Below are 20,198 nucleotides of genomic sequence, written 5' to 3'. Positions count from 1 at the left end.
GATTGCAAATCTGTTTAGCTTAATGGAAAGCCAGATCATTCCATGTGTCCAGTTGTTTTTTGTATTTTTACATGTCTCATTTAGAGTAGCTTGAGGGATTCTTTAGGAATTCTTCAGGAATTTTGCATAAAACACCAAGGCTGTCTCAGTACTGGGGCAGTTTAACTTACACTGGAGAGAATTAACCATTCAGTTTTCCAACCTCTGAATGCTTATATTTAGTCTAAGTAAAAAGTTTTCATAACTTGGATTCTTGCTTTGAATATTTTTTTTTTAGACTTTAGAAGGAAAGTATGATATCTTATTATAAAATAGATCTGATAAGAATTAGTATGCTTTGTGTTTCCATTTTGGAGTTTCCATTTTACTTTGCAGTCTGAAGGACAACAAGCAGCAAAATGAAAGATTCTACAAGCCATTTCCAAAAAGTGATCTGAATAAACATACCTGCATTGTCTCACCTTAACCCCATTGGGCATTTATATTCAGTAAAGTCAAAACAAGTTACTTGTAAAGAGAAACTCCCAGTAAATTATTGATGTAGTTGAAAATATTTTTGAGTATCAGAGTTCTTGAGTCCTTTGTGTTACCCAATTTCTTAAATCAGAGTTCTGCATCTGTTTCCATGTCAATGCTTATTAGACAAGTTATTTGAGCTCCAAGTCATCATGCTCCAAGCTATTCTGAAATCATCTGCAGAGCTTTATTTTAGTATTTGATGCTGAAAAGTTATCTTTCATAAACCAGAGCTTTCTCTCCTGCAGATTTTTTTACTGAGTCACTGCAAGGCCCTCACAGGGTACTGCTGAGAGTTTTTGCTAAGCAGTGTTCCAATACACACCTAAAAAACACACTGAGACAGTAAATTTATATAACACCCACCTCCTCCAGATTTCTATATTTACAATTGGTGCTTAGAATTGTCTTTATTCCTTCCCCTTCCCTACTCCTATTAACATCCTCATTTTATCTTCAATATTTTACTAAGAGGTTTCCAAGTGTACACAAGCATAGTTGCTGAAAGGCACTGGAGCAAGAGAAGATAAACCTGGCTTAAGGAGAGGAGACCTGATACATTCATCTGTACAAACTCAAGCTTGTGTTTGCCAGGTTTTTGAAATTAAATCATGGCATTTGCTGAGTGACTCAGCTGGCAACCCAGTGCTTAGTTGGAGTTTGGATATTCACAGACAGTCACAGATTTGTCTGTGATTCATAAATAAACTTTTATGACTTGCAATTTTACAGAGCACAGATCTGGAAAATTAACTCTCTAGTGTCATGTCAAAAACTGCCTAGTGCTCCTATGTGTTAATAGTTTTCCCATAATATACCCTGGGAAGTATGCCACTGGTGTAGTTGCTTTCCAGCCAAGAGTACCTTCCTCTAATGACAGTGAGTTTTAGTTTTGTGAGCCTAACAATTATTTGGTCCTCATAAATGTGTGAATGAAGATTTAGGTAAGTGTTTTATTGCTAGGATTAGAGCTTCCTTTTGTACCTGTCTGACTGATGATATGAGGAATAAGAGCGTTGTATAATAGGTGGTGTGGTGTCACAGTTGATTTTGAAAGCAAAGTAACTTCTACCCCTGTCCACCTATCCCTCCTGCTGGGTCTTCTCCTAGTTTTTATGCATGTGCAGATATAAAAGCAACTAGATCAGTGAACTGATCTGCCTGGAAACAAATACTCTGTTTGCTGAGTTAGCTTTCTGCCGAACTAGTCCTCTAATATCACAATACAAAGAGATATTTTGAGATGAAAAATGAACTTTTTTTCTTTTTTTATAGAAGTTAGGAACTGAAATCAGTCCCTAATAGCTTCATGTAGCATTATATTTCATTCTGGCTCATATGCAGTTCTATGTGCAGGTGTTTCATTGCATATGTTTTTAACATTTTAAAAATTTGAGAAAAATTCTGTAGCCAAATGAATGGTATTCATGTGCTTGACATGTTTGTCTGCTGCATATATATTTCATATAAATAGTTCATTATTGTAGTTCTAGTGTGCTGAAGAACCAGCAGCCTATTTAATTTCCAATGCTGTATTTTATTCCAAGTATCTTCTTAAGTTCATAAATAACATTTGATTTCTGCACTAGACATGAAGGCATTATTTAATGTAGGCATTTCTTTGAATTTCATACAATTTTGGAATACCTAATAGCAGTTAAAGAGAATTGTCATACTTAGGTCATTTGTTGTCTCAATTAATGCATTCTGTTTTGATGAGACTCCTCATCCTTTCTTTTCTTGATCTCTAGTATAATATACAAACAGATCAGTACAGAAGTTGTGATAACGTCTCTGCCAAATCATCAGATAGTGATGTCAGTGATGTGTCAGCCATTTCCCGAACCAGCAGTGCCTCTCGCCTCAGCAGCACAAGTTTTATGTCAGAGCAATCTGAGCGCCCTCGGGGCAGGATCAGGTGAGTTCTCCATGCAGCTTCAATTGCACCACACTCCCTCTTTCACTGAGTGCCAGAATACAACCACAGATTCTTGAAACTAGATAACCACGACATAGGAATTTGTGAAAAATGTTATGCACATATAAACTGTCTGCCATTACTGGCCTAAGATGACAATATTTCTGCATTTGTGCATTTAGAAGAGAAAGCTAAATTTCCTTCAGGAGATGACAGATTAATATATTTATGGTCAGTGGAACTTGAACACAGGCTATCGTGTCGTTGGCTAAGAATTAGTGTACTCAATATGTCAGTAAAGTGTTACAGCAGAAATGCTACTAGATTTTTAAGTTAAACAGGTTTTTTTCCATAAAAGCTTGGTTTTTCTTTCCCAAAGTATTTTTCCCTACCTACCTGCCTTTATTTTGCTGTTTTATGTATATGACAAATTACTAGATTTGAAACTATTATTCATATAGTAATTTTTATATCTCGTTTGAAAGTAGTTTAATTCATTTGCATTATCAATAATCAAATACATCTTTCATCCTTGATACTAACCTATTCTAGGGTTAGGGCTGTTTTAGAGGCACAGATTAGTTTTTGTTTTCATTTAACTTGATGACAAAACTCCCAGCAACTATGATGGCTGTAGGATTGGCTTGATAGTCTTTGATTACATCTTCCAGTTTCTGAACTCTCAAAAATTTGACTTTAAGTGTTATAAAATGAAAGAAGAATTACAAACTATTAAAAAAATTATCCCTACTAGGAAATCTGCCTGATAAAAATCTGGAAGGAATCATTTACTGCTAAGACATCATTTACCACTTTTAGACAGACTCAGCATCTGAGAAGAACAGCTGCAGGCATTTGACATGTTTATACAACAGAAAGGGATGTTAGGGAAATTCAGAAACTGGCCTCTATGTTTGAGCTAGATCCACCTCATTTTCTTTTTAAGGAATGTTCACAAGGGTATTCAAAATCATGTTTCAGATTGGTGGAGGTATAACCTGACAGCCACAGTAATATACAATCCAGCAGAACACTGCAGTGGAACTGTAAATGTATTTAAAGTCATTTCAATTCAGGTCTTTAAATGCTGCATTTTATTGTGCCCTAGCTTTTCAGTATTTGACTCTTACAAAGGGCTTTATTTGTACCAAAATACCTTATTTCCCAGATATAGAAGTTTTCTCAACCAGGCCCGCTCCCAGTGTCCTTGTCAGGTTCAACAAAATATTAATTTTTTCCCCATAAATATGTCTAAAGATTTTATCAGAAATCTTCCTCAAGTTCAGAATGTCTTATGATAAATATCAGAACTGGGAGAACCAGTAACCTTATGTGAGCCTGGAAAGGGTGAAACCTAGGGTCAAATCATCAACCTCTTCCATTCTTAGGAGTAGCAGAGCCCTTTTGGGTGCAGAATTGAGTGACCAAGTATACAAAACCAAGTGTCTGCAGTGGGAGTTCCAGTTCAGCATTAGTCTAGACCAGTAAAGTGAGATGTAATCAGAATTCAGATGCCTTCCCTTTCTGATACACAGAATACCTCAGAAATTAGACATAGCTCAGAAATCAGACACTTTATTCTTGCTTGCTTTAATCTTCTCTAAATTCAGATAGTACTTCCATAGGGAACAAAATGTACAGTAATAACACAAAATGCAACTCCTTCAGTAGAAATATGAGGAAGAAATTAAAAGACTAGGGAAGGGGTTGATTGTGTTAGGAACAATCTTTTTAATTTTGAGATTCATGCTGTGTAACTCCAGCCTTAAAAGCTATGTATCTACAATGCAATTCATATTAAAAAATTAGGTTTTTATTAAATTATTTTTTAGCTTACCTAAGCCACCATTAAAAAAAAGAAAACATCTATTGTCTTGGATGGTTCACCTCATCTTCAGACAGGTGTCAAAAGACTTTTCTAGCATTAATTGTTGAAGGAATCCTAGATGACTTGCTTAGATTGGTTGCTTTAACTTTTGACATCTAAAATTAGATTGAATGGATTCTTTCTTGCAATTACAAATGTTTCTTTAAGATCAAGGAATTAGAAGTTTTAAATACAAGTTTGATTAGCAATTTGCAATTCAAATTTTATTTTTGCCTCCAAAGAGCCCTATGTTAACATATATCAAACAGAATGGGATAGGATGGGATGGGATGGTTGAGCAGGAGGGGCAAGGAAAAGAGCATTTTTATCTTCCTGATTTTTGTCTTACTGAAGCCACATATCCACCATCATCTTCATTTGGAAGTGTGTCAGGACAGAGGCCATGGCAACTGTGTGAGCATAATGTTAACTTAAGGGACAAAGTTTGTTGAACTGCCTTTTTTATGCACCTACTTATGCTCTCCGGATATGTTCTAGAGATGAGAGCTATGATGAACCTAGTAAGCATATAGAAACTCAAAGGAGGTAGCTCAGTTCTAGCCATTTCACTAAACTAAGTTGTTCAAGTAGTATCCTTAGGTACCTTTTGTATCTAGAAGAAAAATACATTCAGTACACACAAGATTTCTGGTCGGCATCAGCTTTGCAAAGGGTGTCTGCATCTCTTTCTCCATTGATCAGAGAAAAGTTATTCTTAGGGCTATTGAACAGCAAGTTGAGTTAATGAAATTAAATGGAGAAACATGATTGGAAAGTAGTCTGGGGTTCACATTAGTAACCTGAAGTGAAATGGTGCTCCTCTAACATTCCTGCATGAGTTGAAAGACACTGTCTAGTTATTCATATTGAGGATTGCGGCGCCAAATTTCTGAATGTGAAGCATGCCAGGTTAAGACAGAAGTAGTTTTAGTAAATGCTGTTAGTTAGTATAATCCCATCATCCCTCATATTAATGCATCTGTGTAAAGGGGTATAAATCAAACTCCTAGACATATGAGAATACAAGATACTGTCCTCTTTAGGGCTGTCATTAAGAAAGTAATCCTTGATTGAAATTTGGTACAAATTATCATTACTTCTAAATGTCAGAAGGACTGAGATTTCAGGTCATAGTGTTTATACCCACTGACTTCATTGACAGTTCCACCAGCACAGACTGCTTCCTGACCATTCTGCCCAAATCCTAAGGGAGGAAAGATCCTTAAAAAAATACTAGCTAATCCCTTTTCCATATCAATCTACACAGAACTGGCATCTTTCTCTTCTCCCTAAATTTTGAATAGTTAAGATTATATTATTTGCGACAATATATTATACATTATTCTGTTTATAGTTATTTCTTCATTCAAAAAGTAAAGATTTTAAAACCTGGAAGTGCATCTCTGTTGTGGCTCTCAATTCTATAGGTATTAGCTAGAAGGGTAGGACAATTCATGAGGGTTTTTTTGGCAATTTTTAATTTTAATCATTAGCTCCTTCAGTTACATTACTGAAAGTACAGTGTGCTTTTAATAATGTAAAGCATTTATGGAATGAAATGCTATCTGAAGAGCAATCATAAAACCAGCTGATGGAGAAAAGCACAGAAATATTATTTGAATAGTTAGATAACACTCAAGCTCATCTTTAGGTCAAAACTCCCAAATTTAAATTTTTGTCATGTTAGCTCATGTTGAAGAAGTTAGTAACACAGAGAGAAGGAAATCAAATCTACTCTTTCCTGTAATAAATGACAAGACCATGTCTAAACCTTTTATAGTAGGAGACTAATTTCATTCTTACAGTATATTTGCAATTGAATTGCCTGTCAGAAGGCTGTGACATAGCATGTATAGAAAATACCATTAGTTAATCATCAGTCTGGAGGTTTGGTTGATTAATACTTATAATAGATTGGAAGAGGGAGTTATGATTGATGCAAGTTCTAAATAAGTATATAAAATAGCTTCTTCATTTCTAATTTGTTTAGCATTTTCAGGTACATGTTATAACAAATGGCATTGCATGGATAAGCTAGTCTGTGTTTGAAAGTATTCCAAACATCTTTCTTGTTACCATCCTGGGAAGTCTGGTTAACTGCTATGCTCTCTAGTTGGAAGGGCAGACAAATACCAGGAATTTTTGCTGTGTGAACAAAATGTTCTGGGACTTTTGACTTCAGTCAGAATCAGATTTGTGAATTTGGAGTTGGTGTGTATTTGATGAGTGAGGTCAAATTAACAGTCCTTCCTTATAGAGGTTTTCTTTCATCCATCATGCTCTTTATGATTCATAATACAGCCAAGCAGTGCTTTGTGCCTGTGTGTGTTGGAGATGTTACTGTATTTGTCTCTGAAACATTTCTCACATTCTCAATGATACAAAAGGAAATTTTTTTTGTGGTTTAATGTGAATGGTTGATAAGTTAGAACCCATGATGATTAATCAGCACCATATGGGCTTGATCAGTCAAAGAAGGACATTTGCTCACTTAATTAAAAATTATGCCAGATTATGTTATTGCATCACTTTTCATTTGTAGCCTGCTTATGCAAAAATACCTGGACTTCTTGGTGCTGTTAAGTAGGGAACTGTCATCCATGGTAAAGGTGAGGTGGAGGCTTCTGTTTTGGAGAAATAACAAGCTACCATAAGGTGTTTCAATTAAATCTGATTTAATAAAATCTGCTAAATTTGTGAAAGACTAAACGACTATTTTTAAGTTGAATTTTTCTCAGTGTATCTGGATTTCAAGCAAATTGTCCCTGCATTAGGGATATTGCTGTTATCCCTCATTTTAAATGTGAAAACCACATCTTTATTAAGAATTACATTTTTATCTTGAACGATGTGTGATATAATACTATTATGTCTGTGCCAAATTTTAATCTGGTTTTCCATGCTTTTCTTAATTGAATGCTTAAGTTTAATTAAAATATTTTAAATAAGCTTATCAAGAAAAGAGGATAATGTATTGGGTTGTAAGAGTGGATTTAAAGCAATTCTAATTTATTTCACATACTATGTCATGCCACTGAATGGCTTTTATCAATAAACTCGTATATGTTTTTTGAGGTTTATGTTCTCTGTATGTCACTGAAGTTTGTACTGTCAGACTCTGACATTTTCTTCCCTGATTTCCAGAACAGAATATACAACTTGCATGTAGCTGTTGTTCTTTCAGTACACTGACATTTAGCTCTAGCACACCTGAGCTTTGAAACAGGAACCATGGAGTAGAGAAATGATGATTCATGATCAAGTGAGGAAGTTGTTGATGGGTTGATAGGCAATGGGTGCAGAGGGATAGAGACAGCCAGGACCTCATAAACAGCAAAGCAGGGCAGGAAGGAGCCACCTAAAGTGTGAGCATGAATAAGGATGCAGCTGAGAGGAGAGCATTTAGGGAAAGCTCTCATACCTTTTCTGGGAAATCAGCATAAGTGTGTGGCTCTCCAGATGGCCTGTGCTCTAATGCATTGGGAACAAACAAGAGGAATTAGAGGTTTGCTGTGTAGCTGTAGGGCTATGGTCTCATCATGATCACAGAGAAGTGATGGGTTAGCTCATCTTATTGGAGTGGTGCAATCCATGGAGGGACAGGGCAGAATGGCAAGGAAGGGATGTATCCCTTTGGTGAGAGAGCAGAGTATGCAGGGAGCTCGGCTTAGACATGGGTGATGAACCAGCTGAGAGTTTATAGGCCAGGATTAGATGCCCAACCAATGTCATGATATTGTGGGTGTCTGCTATGGACTTCTTGATCAGGAAAAATTAGATGAAGCCTTTTTCCAGTTGTAGGTTCTGGTTTTCATAGAGAACTTAAACCATCCTGGTATCTACTGGTTGAGCAATGCAGTGGGGCACAAGTAATCCAGGTTTCTGTAGTGCACTGATGACTGGAGGGAAGGTCTGGAGCAAGGACTTAGCTGAGGATGATCAGATCAAGGAACATTTCAATCAAATGGACATGTACAAGTTATTGGCACACGACAAGGTGAACCCATGAATACTAAATGAGCTGGTATTGACTGATGTCATTGCAAGGCCACTCAATAATCTTTGGAACATGGCAGTCAGGGGAAGTTCTTGAAGACTGGAAGAAAGAAGGGATCTTCAAGAAGGGAAAGGGATCTTGGAAGCTATTAGGCCTGTCAGCCTTAGCTGAGCCTCTGGATAGGTGATGGAGCAAATAATCCTGGAAACTATTTTCAAACATACATGTAGAACAAAGGGGTGATTGTGGATAGTCAGCATGAATTTAAAAAAGGCAAATAATTTTCATTAGTTGATTATCTTGATGGAGGAGAGGAGAATATTAGATGTTCTCTATCTTGTCTTTAGTAAGGATTTAAGTACCCTCTTCTAAGACATCCTCACAGACAAATGGAGGAAGTACAGCCTAGGTAAGTAAACAGTGAGACAGATTGGAAACTGGCTGAATGCCAGGCTCAGGGGATTGTGATCTGTGACAGAGTCCAGCTGGAGGCAAATCATTTGTGGTCTATGCCTGGGGTCAATATTATGACAGTACTGTTTGACATCTTCATTAGTGTTTGGAATGAATTTGGCAGAATGCACCCTCAGCAGGTTTGCAGACAACAGAAAATTGACAGGAGTAGTTGATATAGCAGGGGGATGAGACACTTATTCATGAGGACCTCAACAGGATGGAGAGATGGGCCAGAAACGAAAAATCCTGCACCTGGGGAGGAGTAACTTTATGTGCCTCCCACATAGTACATTAGAGCTAGTCTGATACAATTTATAGTGATGAGGGGGTGGAGAGAGTCTGAAGGGTCTTCTGACCTCTTCTCAGGCTTCCTGATAGTGCTGCTTGTTACATCATAAATGTATGTGATGTTACTGATGCAGTACAGTTGTTCAGTCCTTGCCCCACGCTCTCTTTGGAGTAGAGCTGCATCCATCCTTCTCAGCACACTGATTCACTAAAATGCAGCAGAATACTGCACCACGGAGCCAACTGGGCAAAGTTTAACTTCCTGTCATAACTGTGAAGGAAAGCAGTGTGCCAAGGCTCTTCATGCATTTGATGAGACTAAAGTCTGTGCTGAAATAAAGAAACCAACTCATTTCACATTAATTACAAAAGTAATTAAAGTTTTCATATTGAATTTGTGCTACAGTGACTAAGGGTGTATTCAAGATACTTTACTCATGAAAGAAATGAAATGTAAAATCTTTTAATTATTACTATAAATATTGCAAACAGAACTGGTGGAGGCAACAACAGAAGAACACTAAAGCTTACTCATCAATAAAAGTAAATCACCTGGAAAATGGGAACAAATTCACAAGTAATTTCAAACTGGCTTTGTGGGGAATATTCACTATGCCACACTCATTATCAAAACCCGGGAGAAGATCCTGAAAATGTGTGGAGTGTAACAGTTTTTCTTTTACTCTGCCTAAATTTGATCCTATATTTCTTAACAAACCAAGGGCAAGCTCACATCATATAAAGGAAGGATTCAGCTATATAAATTTATGGTGGAATATGCAGTGCTGGAGCCTAGCATAAGAGGGATGTTTGTGTATTCTAGGTAAAATTAGATATTCCTGGGGTTTATAGCTCTCATTACTGGTATTCAATATAAAAATAAATGTTATTTTAATTATTCAAGATGTTATCAACCCAGATCCTTGTCTGGAAAAGGAGATATCATGTACTTGGAATCAAGGTGGTTCCTCATTCTAGGATTCTGAGAGCCTTCAGGGTGTCATACTAGAAGGCACAGTAGATCATCTTACTGCCAAGCAGATAAAAAAACCCAAAAAACCTTGCCTGCCGCATGCATGTCTAGCTGTGTGCCATCAGGTGGTAATGATCACAGTTCTCTGGCAGCATGGTCTCTTGCTCAGCAGTAGATTTTAGCAATATATGAAGAGCTAGGTCCTATCAGCCACAAATCTCCACAGCTTCACAAACAGCGGTGTGGCAAAATCAGTCTGCATCATGTTGAAAGCTGATCCTTAAAAGGCATTTTCAAAGGGCTGTTTCCTGGGTTTGTGCTTAAATTTTGCCATGTGCAGCATTTCAGATCATCACTGTGGAAGGTCTGTTCCATGTTTCTCAGGCCTAAAGCACCACACAGTTAATTACATACCTGCAGCAGTAGCAGAAATGATGAATTCTGCTGCATATATATCCACGTATTAATCAGATCAACCTTTTCAGTTGTCACATTTCTAAAGAATTTTGGACCAAGTTCTCATTTGCTATTTATCTTCCATATTATACCTGCTTCAAAGCCTGCATAGCTCAGGCCTTGCAAATTGATAGATGGCTGCAGTTGTAGTTTATCAGCTGGACTATGGATCACCAAAATCAATGCTTCAACATGATTTGTTTTAATCAGCTGTCAAAGCTTCAGTGCAATGGTGCTCATTGAAAAGTTACTAATTTCTTAATGTGAACTGGCACAGCTTTGGGGACATAATGCCAAAGTTTTCTCTTTTCCGAAATTTCCATTTTTAATGGTCAGAGTTCTGAGTGAGTTCCCAATTTGTTTTTTAAATTATGTCTTGGCAAATTTAACTTGAGTAAAGAGCATTTATTGACCTGGGTATTTCTTTCTCATGACAAATTGTAGATCCTGCAATTTTCATGTGCAACATTTTTTAAGATGATGAGGCTATATTTCACATAAGTATGAAATCCTATGTCTTCTATGTAAACCGGAATTCCTCCTTTTAAAGAAAGAAATATGAGATACTAGAACTAGTCTACACTAATTATAGTAATTAATATATTTATAATGCAATATTTCTTTTGTGTCAAAATCTACAAATAACAGTCTTTTTTTCTGGATTGGAAATTTATAAACCAAAAACCAAAGAGAATTTCAGAGGAAAGTGAAAACCCATGAAGCTCTCTAAAAAGTCTACACTCAAGATAGTGATAGATTTTTACAAGAATTAATACATTTTTAGTGTTTGTTCATAACATATGCCATGGAACACGTTAGCATAATGGTAACATTTTATATCTGGGTTTTAAAAGAACACTAGTTCATCTCTCTTTATTTACAAACATGGAGACTTTGGTGTGTGCTTAACAAACTGATACCCTAATTCAGCTTCCTCCTAGAGGAGTGACTGATACTTGTCAACACAGAGAGGTATTTTAAACAAAAATTTAAATTCCTTGTTGTGGCTAGCACAGGCTTTTCCCATGAGAATTCTTTTTGTGTTTTATAAATAAAGATAAAGTTTGGATGATATTGGAACAGTGTCCCAAGATCTGGACGGTGCAGGCCTGGCCAATCAGGCCTAGGGGGAAGGCTTCTGACTGACCAATCTGGGTGACTTTTGAAAACTCTATATATATGATGAAATCAAAACAATAAAGGTCATTCCTTCTTGCCACTGAGAACTGACTTCTTTACTCTGCTAGCTGCTCAACAGCGACACCTTGTCTTGTTTTTATGTGTGCCAAAACTCAAGCTGATGGAAAACGTGTCAGTCTTCATGTTACTGTGTTGAGTAACAATAGTATGACTGCTACTTTGCTTAAAATACAACAATTAAAATAGAGAAACTTGGATATAAGAACAAACAGTGCAAGCCTTGAAAGATGATATTGTTTTATTGCAGCACAAAATGAAATGTGTAGTTATTGCAGATTCCCTAGCAGGGTTAGCAGGGACTAAGAGCTTCATAGATTGTCCTATTGTGTTCTAGCTCTCATCAAAATTGATAAATGAAAGAGAGTTTTTAAAAAACTTTGGCTTGGTAATAGTGTTCATTCTTGCAGAGCATTTATGCAGCAAAAAGCCTGATCAAGATTTTGAGGGGAAGCCATAGAGACAAAGCCTTTGATAAAGAGAATGAGGCAGGAATTGTAGAAAGATAAAGGATGGTCTTCTCACTTAACTGGTTTCTTACTGCTCTGGGAAATTACTCTGTGCCCCATAGTTTTTATGTGATCAGTGACAAGTCATTTCAGACATGTCTTTGTTGGTGATCATATGCTGCCTGTTGCATGGGAGTTTATTGTGTCTTGATGCTGTGGATTCAATCTCCCCATCATGTGGAAAGTTTGGGGTAAATTCACCCATGATTCTTTGAGGTTCTGGTTTGTTTAAGCCAGTGGCAGAGTAAAAGATTCAGGGCTTGCATGATTGCTGAGTTCACCATGCAAAATGGTGTGATGGCACATGAAAAAGCCTTCTCTGCAGAAGCAGAGAGGATAGCGAGTGTTTTGTGGCTACAAAAACATAAACCAACCACCTTGTGGGGGGTCATAATATGAGAACTACTTGTGATGGGACATTGAAAAGACTTTTTTTGTTCCGTTTCAGGGATTTTTAGGAACTTTATTGTTCTTTTTGTACTCCAGTCAGGTGACTTTGTCTTGAGTCATGCCTGATGGCCAACAAACTTGCATCCTCTCTGCGTCCTGGACAGTATAGCTAATTTCTCCCAAATGCAGAATAGCCAAAAGGTACGATTTCTGGGAAATACTGACTTTCTGCCTCTGACCTGGAGGGAAAATAGTAATATTCAGGAAATGTACAATCTATTTAGCAATAGTGCCTGTGAATGAGTGCGATGTCACTCTGTAACAAGAAAGTTTCCCGGTATCTTACTAGTTGGTCTCTTTGAAATCTCTTAAAGTAAGAGTTATGACTTAAAGAAGTTGTTTTTCCAAATTGACAGGTACTCAAAAGAATTGACAGATACTCTGTTTGTGCCAAATAGAAGGGTCACCTCATTGTAATCTTTCAGTTAGGCACTAGCCTCTTCTCAAAGTGAAGTGAATTTTTTTTTTTTTTTTAATTATGGAACAGTACAATATAGATTTTTTTCATTTCATTTCCTTCAAAAGGGGCAGGCAATCTACCACAGTATATCAGCTGGAACTTAGAATAGATAAAAGGAGAAATTTGACCATGGGCAGAAACCAGGCATGGAAAATTTCCATCTAAATTTTTCATGTTTGACAAACAGAATAGATATAGGTAACAGGCAAGGCATTTTACGTATCAAATCTCCACGGTGTAAGCATCCACTGCAATACTTGAAGTAAATCCCCAATCCTGCTTTGTTTCTGATTATCCAAATCACTGCAGCTAAAAACTGAACACCGGAACAGTTTCATTACCTGTGCACTTTCTAGTTTCATGAAAGAGAGAAACATATTCAGCATGTATAGCAAGTAATTAATATTGCTGCTCAGGTGGTCTATCTTGGGGCAAGGACAGCCACTCTGATGTTACCTGAGCCATAACTTTGGCTTTTTGCAGGGGGAAATAGAGGGCAATAGCCTCCAAATTATTACCATGAAGGTGAGATATATGAAAACATTTTAGATAATCTGCTTAAAAAATATAATGTATCCTCTTTACCCCCAAAGAGTATATCACAGATGGAAACTTCTAGTTCTGAGGTCATTTATATACAAAACCAAGGTGAAGCCAGAGTAATTAATGTTCTAATTATTCATTATCTAAAGATAATGATTTTGAAAATCCATCATTATAAACTGCTTTATGTGTCTGTCAGAGAGGGAGGGATATGGAGTCTTTAATCCCTTCAGAACATCTGTACATGAAAAATGTACTATGGAGCATTGCTTCTGCGTTTTTAATTATCTAATTATGTTTCCTCTTTCAAAGAAACTGTCACATCACCAGCACTCTTTCTTAATGATTTGAAAAGGGCTGAAAAATTATTTTAATTGGTTTTTCATTTAATTACTGCAGTTGATAAAGATGAAATGTAATCCATAAACTTTTAGTTTATGAACACTATGCTAATATTTTAAATAGACAGTACTTGTTATCTTTAAAGAAATGCAGTTTTATTGGTGTCTCAGACCTCAGATTAGCTCTCATTTGCTTTATCTTCCTATCAGTTTACTATATTTTTAAAAATTTTGTCTGCATTTTTATTGTTAGTCCTGACCTTGCACTGTCTCATTTAGCTTTCCAGATTCTCCTCCTGCACTTCCTATTTTGTTGCTATTGGCTGTTGCTATTATTTACTTTTGTAAAGGAGCAGTGAGCAATCTATTTCATATCAGTGATGTAGCATTTTTTATATGAAGAGCAGTGAGATTACAGGTACTTCAGTACCTCATGCTTTAGAGGGAGAAAAAGCAGTGCAAAATGTAACAGGGAAAAGAATGTTACTCCTGAATGTCATGCAAAGAAAGAAAAAGTTGTCAATTTCAGTTTTCTTGATACTGAAGAAAGTTTCCTTCAGTGTTGAGCTACACATTTTTGTATTTCTCATACACACACCCCTCCCCCAGTACCTATTTTCTTGATACAGGATACAGTTTTAACATTTACATCTTTTCTATGTTTGGTACACTTCATGTACATGGCCATATGCAGTTAAGTTTGGGTCGTTTGAGCTGTTTGCCCTTTGATTTGCATTAGCCTTTCCACATCAGCATTAATAGCAATAGTTAACCCTCAGCCATGCCCCGGGGGTAACTGCTTTTGAGTTGGTTTCATTTTATGATTCATGTCATTAGTTGGCTTCAGGCTGATGCTGCCTTGGGTATGTGCAGGCAGACACACAGGCTCCCACATACACAGACAATTGCTCTGCTTGTTTCAGAGAAAATAAATTAACTTGAAATGTTCATGGCAAATAATAAAAATCTGCTTATCTTTTCCTTGGAAAATAGTTAAAATCTGCTTATCTTTTGTAATGTTCAGTCTCACTTTCTGAATTGTTATTCTTTCATTTCATGGGGAAATGCTGGTTTTACAAGTTTGAAAAGAAATCTGTCAGAGCTGTAAAACGTGCACAATTCAGTGGAAGGTATGCTCCCAAGAAAAGCATTTTCACAACCCAGATTCTGATACTACATTCCAAATGGAAATTTCCTGATCTTCCACAGTAGGATTTTAACCAGTTAAGCTCCCAGAGGAGGTTTCTGTAATGAAATCTTGCCCAGCCCTTACCTCGGTGAGAGTTTGCACACTGAACACAGTGGGGCTGTCATGGTGTCATTCCAGAGGGAGTGTCTGTGTCACTGAGTGGCATTTTCATACAATATAGGAATATTGTCAACAATAGATATAACTTACCAATTACTGATCTTCAAATATCTTAATACACCAATAGGACTCGAATATGGTGACTTTACAGGAGAAGCAACGAGTTTTTTGTGATTCTAATAGCTATTTAATAGAACTAATATATAATCAATGTGCATGTTAAATCAATATGTAGTTCCAGTTGGTACAGACTGTACAAAATTATTATTAGATCAAATCAACTTCTATGGTCTAAAAACTTCTTTTGACTAACTAGAGAGAATTATAATATAGGATTTATGTTTGTCCTTTGATTTGTAAAGCATCATACTTCAATTAATTTATTGAATTTTAATTATATTTATAAATATTTATTTTAAATTGTACAGTAATTTATCTTGCAGCAAATTTTATATATCATATGTAAATATAAATATATTTTCTTAGAATGGCAGAGCAATTTGTAGATAAGTAATTAAAAGTTTGTATTTATTGATTATACATCATATAATATTAATAAGACAACTTATTCTTAGAAATGTAATGTTTCTCATTATAAAAATATCTTCCCTTTGGTCCAGAACTCTTATATGTTTAGGAGATTATTAGTATTCATGAGCTACCTCATTGCAAAAGGGTGCCATAGGGGCTATGAATTAGTTTGTGATGCTGCATTCGGCAGGAGAGAGGGGAAGTGCAGTAGCTTGTGCTGGTGGAGGCCAGGGATTCTGCTGAAAGATTCAAGTTACTGCAACTGTCTGCAAAGAACTTATAACATCATCTACACAGCAAGGAATACAGGACATTATTTATTTACTCATGGCTTGCATTATTGGAAAAATGGGTGGAGTAAAAATGAGGGAACATGAAAATAAACACCTAAAGTATTTCTTTATACATCATCAGTAATTCTAAGAGAATGAAGGAAATGCTGTAATTTTAGCAATGGCTAATCACTTCAGATTTTTTTACTGAAAGGATATACTTCCAGATATTACATAGGTGAGTTTATGGGCAAGTATTTTTCTAGCTTCCTTACTACTGTCTTACTATCTTTCTTTTTCAGGTGGAATGTGCAGGTATTTTATGTAATTACTGAGAGATACTGAGTGTATATCTATATACTGATTTTCTCAACTCAAATTATTTGTTCAGTGTACTTTTACGGATCTTGAATACATATATATATATTACTTATCTGTACATAGGAAGATATATAATGATTTAATACAGGTACTTGGCTTTGTTTCAGTTCTATATAGCTGTGTGTGCTGTACTTTAATATGAGCAAGTATAATCCACAATGACCTTGTAGCGTGTTCATCTTTTAGAATTTGTTTCAGGGTTAATATTTATGCTAGCTTGTAACTCAAAGTACCCTTTGATTAAGTTTTCTGTATTAATTTTTCATTCTTCATTCCTACAGATACAACTTCCAGGTAGGGGCAGCTTGCAAAACAGAATGTGTTGCTTTCTTTTAGAACTCTGATGGCACACATGTGAATACAGTCTTGATTTTGCCTGGTGTAGTTCAGATACCACTTTAGATGGGATTTATCTCAACTGCATAAGTTTTGGCAGGAAATGTAAGCAGTTTTCTCTTGGTAAAGGGAGCAGTGTCTTCCCTGCTGATGCAGGAACCTGGGGGTAGTGTCTGACCCCAGTGCTGGGGAGGCTTCTCTGCTCCTGCTGTGGTCAAAGCGAGGTTTTCTTTACAGGTTAACTTAAATTTTTAAAAAAATTAGAAATCCAGTGACTCTTTTTCCACACTGAATATCTGTGAAGTAATACACAGGCCCATATAGATTGTCCATAACAATTTTTAATGTGCCATCAATTATGTTGTTGTGACTGTAATTAGAAATTCTTAGAAATAAGACTTTTGCTGAGTTAGTCATTAGAAGAATTGCTAAAGATCATAAAATAATATAAATAAAAATTGAGTGAACTAATCAATTTATGACTAAATGGACTATACTGATAAACATGTAGCTCTTCATTATCCTGCTACAGAAAACTATATTTATTATTGTGTTATGGTAACTAGGTTTAAATACAATTTAAAAATTTGCCAAATTTAACAGCAAGCTTTCAAAAACTTTCATCGGCATTTATATGAATGTGTTAATAATCTCAGCAAGTCCGATAAAGGAATTAAAAATTTAGTTATGTTATTATCAGAATGTTTAAGTGCAAAGGGATATATTCATGCATGTCCTTTTCTTCTTTTTGTTTCATAAATTAAACTCCAACAGTAGTGAAGAAAGCAGGAGTCCGAGCAAGGAGCTTTTTCTTCAAGTGATAACCAGTAATGTAATGGAATAATATTGTGTTCTAAGGGGACCCAATTAGATGGTATAAGAATACTTAATTTTAAATGCCCATTCTTTTGAGGCTGTTTCAGTTAATGAAAAATAATAACCTACTACAGAGATTAGATGAACACAAAGGAAACTTAATCTGTTTGCTTTGTTATGACAAGAGGAAGTATTGGACAGCTGTAGGCTCCTTGGTCCTATCCCATTATGCATGTTTCTAGAAAATTAATAGCTATTTTGTACTAGTACACAAGAACATATTTCCTTGGAAAGTAGGACTTCATATTTGCAAGGTAAAAACAAGTACAAGATGAATTTCAATTCTAAATTTCAGTGTTTTTTTTAAATTAAGGTAAATATCTAGTTCCCTCTACCTGTTAGAAAGAATCAAAAAATGAAACCTATTTGAATCTTTGAAAAACCGATTTTTCTATTGTTCAGAAATTTCCATAGTCCCTGAATTAGTGAGCTCATACATCAATTTTCTTTTCCAAAAGGTGTAATACTAGCTTTTATTTCTCAGCTAATGAACATCACTGCCTCCTAAATAAAATACACTTTAAATAATGTGAGATTAGAGCATTTCAGGTAAATTGTTAAAAAAAGAAGTGAAGACTGGCATAAAACCATCATGATTTTAGTATTTATTATATTCATAAATGCCTGAAATTCAGTAGAGCAAATTCAATAATATGGTAAATAATTCTTTAATTGTGTGGCAGGTTTTATAGTCCATTGAATTTTACTGCTGGAAATTATAGGTTTACAGATTAGTATGTCAGCAAAGTACATGTTAATATAGCTCAAATGCCAACAGATGCTCCCAAAAGAAGTATTTTCAGTTTCTTTCCTCTCTCTCACTGACTTATCGATGCATAAACTCAAGAATTGACAGAATTGTCAACTCCACAGTTCAAAATGGGAACAAAATAACTACAGAACGCTTTGTGTAGGTGCAATTGTCGGCAACCTAGAAACACTCACTGAAATCCAATTCCAAGTTCTGTTGGAAAGAAGTTATCCACATGGAAAGCAGTTGTCCATGTCTTATCAAAGTAGGATCCCTCAAAATGAGGCCTGTGTGACTCTGCCCTCTGCTTGAAATGGTCAAGTGTCTCTTTCTCCAGAGAAGAAACCAGTTAACAGTGTTGCCTTTTATCACCCTAGTGGCCTTTTCTTTGATACTTGTATATATATGTTTGGAAGATGGTATTTTTGAGAGGTTTTTTTCCAGCTAAAATTCGTCCTAGAATGATTGCATATTTTGTTTGTGTGTGTGCTCACATCTGTCTGAAGGAGTGTGTGCTGGGGGAGAATGGTGATAAAATACAAAGGAATTCTATACAGAAACATCAAAATATATATGTCATATATTTTTTTCCATGCAAACCCAAAAGCCAGTCAATAAACTTTCTCTGGGATAGAAGGGAGCACAACAGAACCTATTTTAAGCTCAGTGTACCTCAGGTAGTCCATTAAAACATGTTCTTGAGTAGTTTAGTGCATCAAGCAGCTTGCTGTTTGAAGGTGGTAGCTGTATCTTTATTTCAGCTTAACAGGAGCAGATCCTAAGTGCTGAGGATGGTTAAAAGCCTGGGCAGAGATTGGTAATCATCTTTCTGATAAGTGTTGTCTGTTCAAAGACTTTACTTCTCCAGCTTCATTTTCTGAGAATACTGTCTATTTTTATGTGCTCTTACCTATGGCCACACATTAGTAACTCTTGGTAACTGCCAGCAAAAAAGGGATACACTGTTTTAATTCTAATTTAGGGGTACACTTTTTTATACTTTCCTGGATCTGTCTTGGCACAGGACTGGTTCTAACTCCAGCAGGGCCCAGATCTGTAGAAGTGATAGGATATCATCTCTTCTCCCACTGACCCCTTCATTTCTCCCTGGCCTGATTTCCTATCTGTCTGAAACTTGCCATGACATAAAGAAGCCTCTAATCCCACTCTTTCTAATTTTGACTGGGGGAGTGGGAATGAGAGTTGGGTGGGAATGGGGAATGGGAGTAGGCCATCACATCTGCTGGGAAGGGAGCTTGCTGGGAGAGACAGCAGGACTGTTGGTTGACAAATAAATTTTACTTCCAAATATAGAATTGCTGAAAAAAAAAATCCTAAAATTAGCATGTTACCAGTAGGTCTATTAATCAGCAATACAAGATCAAGGAATTTCCTACATGTGTGGCTGATTTAACAACTGCATCTGAAGTGAGTCCAGCTGCAACTTAAATTTCTGTGCCTCTACAAAGTGACAACTAACTTTAACCTGCCATTAGAGCTAGGGCATTTCTTGGCCATAGCAGACTTAGGACTGTGAATTAGTATGTCCTGTGTGCATTTGAGACTGTTTTGTAGACCTTGTTTGTGAACACTTTATCCTGCCTTTATGTGTAGGAGCAGGTAAAGGATTTGTATAGAAACATTCAAATGCAATGCAATAGCAAAAGGAACTCAAACAGAACTGACAGAGTGATTCATCTTTCTGTCAATCAGTGAAAGTTCTAGTGGGATTTTAGGGATTTTGCCTCAAAATTATTTTTTCTTCTTACTG

General features: G+C 36.2%; 1 protein-coding gene across 21 annotated transcripts in view; it reads left to right on the top strand.

Moving 5' to 3' along the window:
- Positions 1-20,198, top strand: part of RIMS1 (regulating synaptic membrane exocytosis 1) — a 314,192-nt gene that overhangs the window by 251,385 nt on the left and 42,609 nt on the right. For all 21 annotated transcript variants that reach the window (XM_085056508.1, XM_085056507.1, XM_085056506.1 and 18 more), the window contains one exon: positions 2,268-2,434. In XM_085056508.1, the coding sequence (XP_084912634.1) occupies positions 2,268-2,434 (167 nt within the window). The remainder of the gene's footprint in view (positions 1-2,267; positions 2,435-20,198) is intronic.

The sequence above is a fragment of the Lichenostomus cassidix genome, chromosome 3 (assembly GCF_008360975.1).
Source record: "Lichenostomus cassidix isolate B80296 chromosome 3, HeHo_3.0, whole genome shotgun sequence".
Classification (NCBI taxonomy): domain Eukaryota; kingdom Metazoa; phylum Chordata; class Aves; order Passeriformes; family Meliphagidae; genus Lichenostomus; species Lichenostomus cassidix.
Note: the sequence above shows the minus strand (reverse complement) of the source record. Positions and strands in the feature narration are given on the sequence as shown.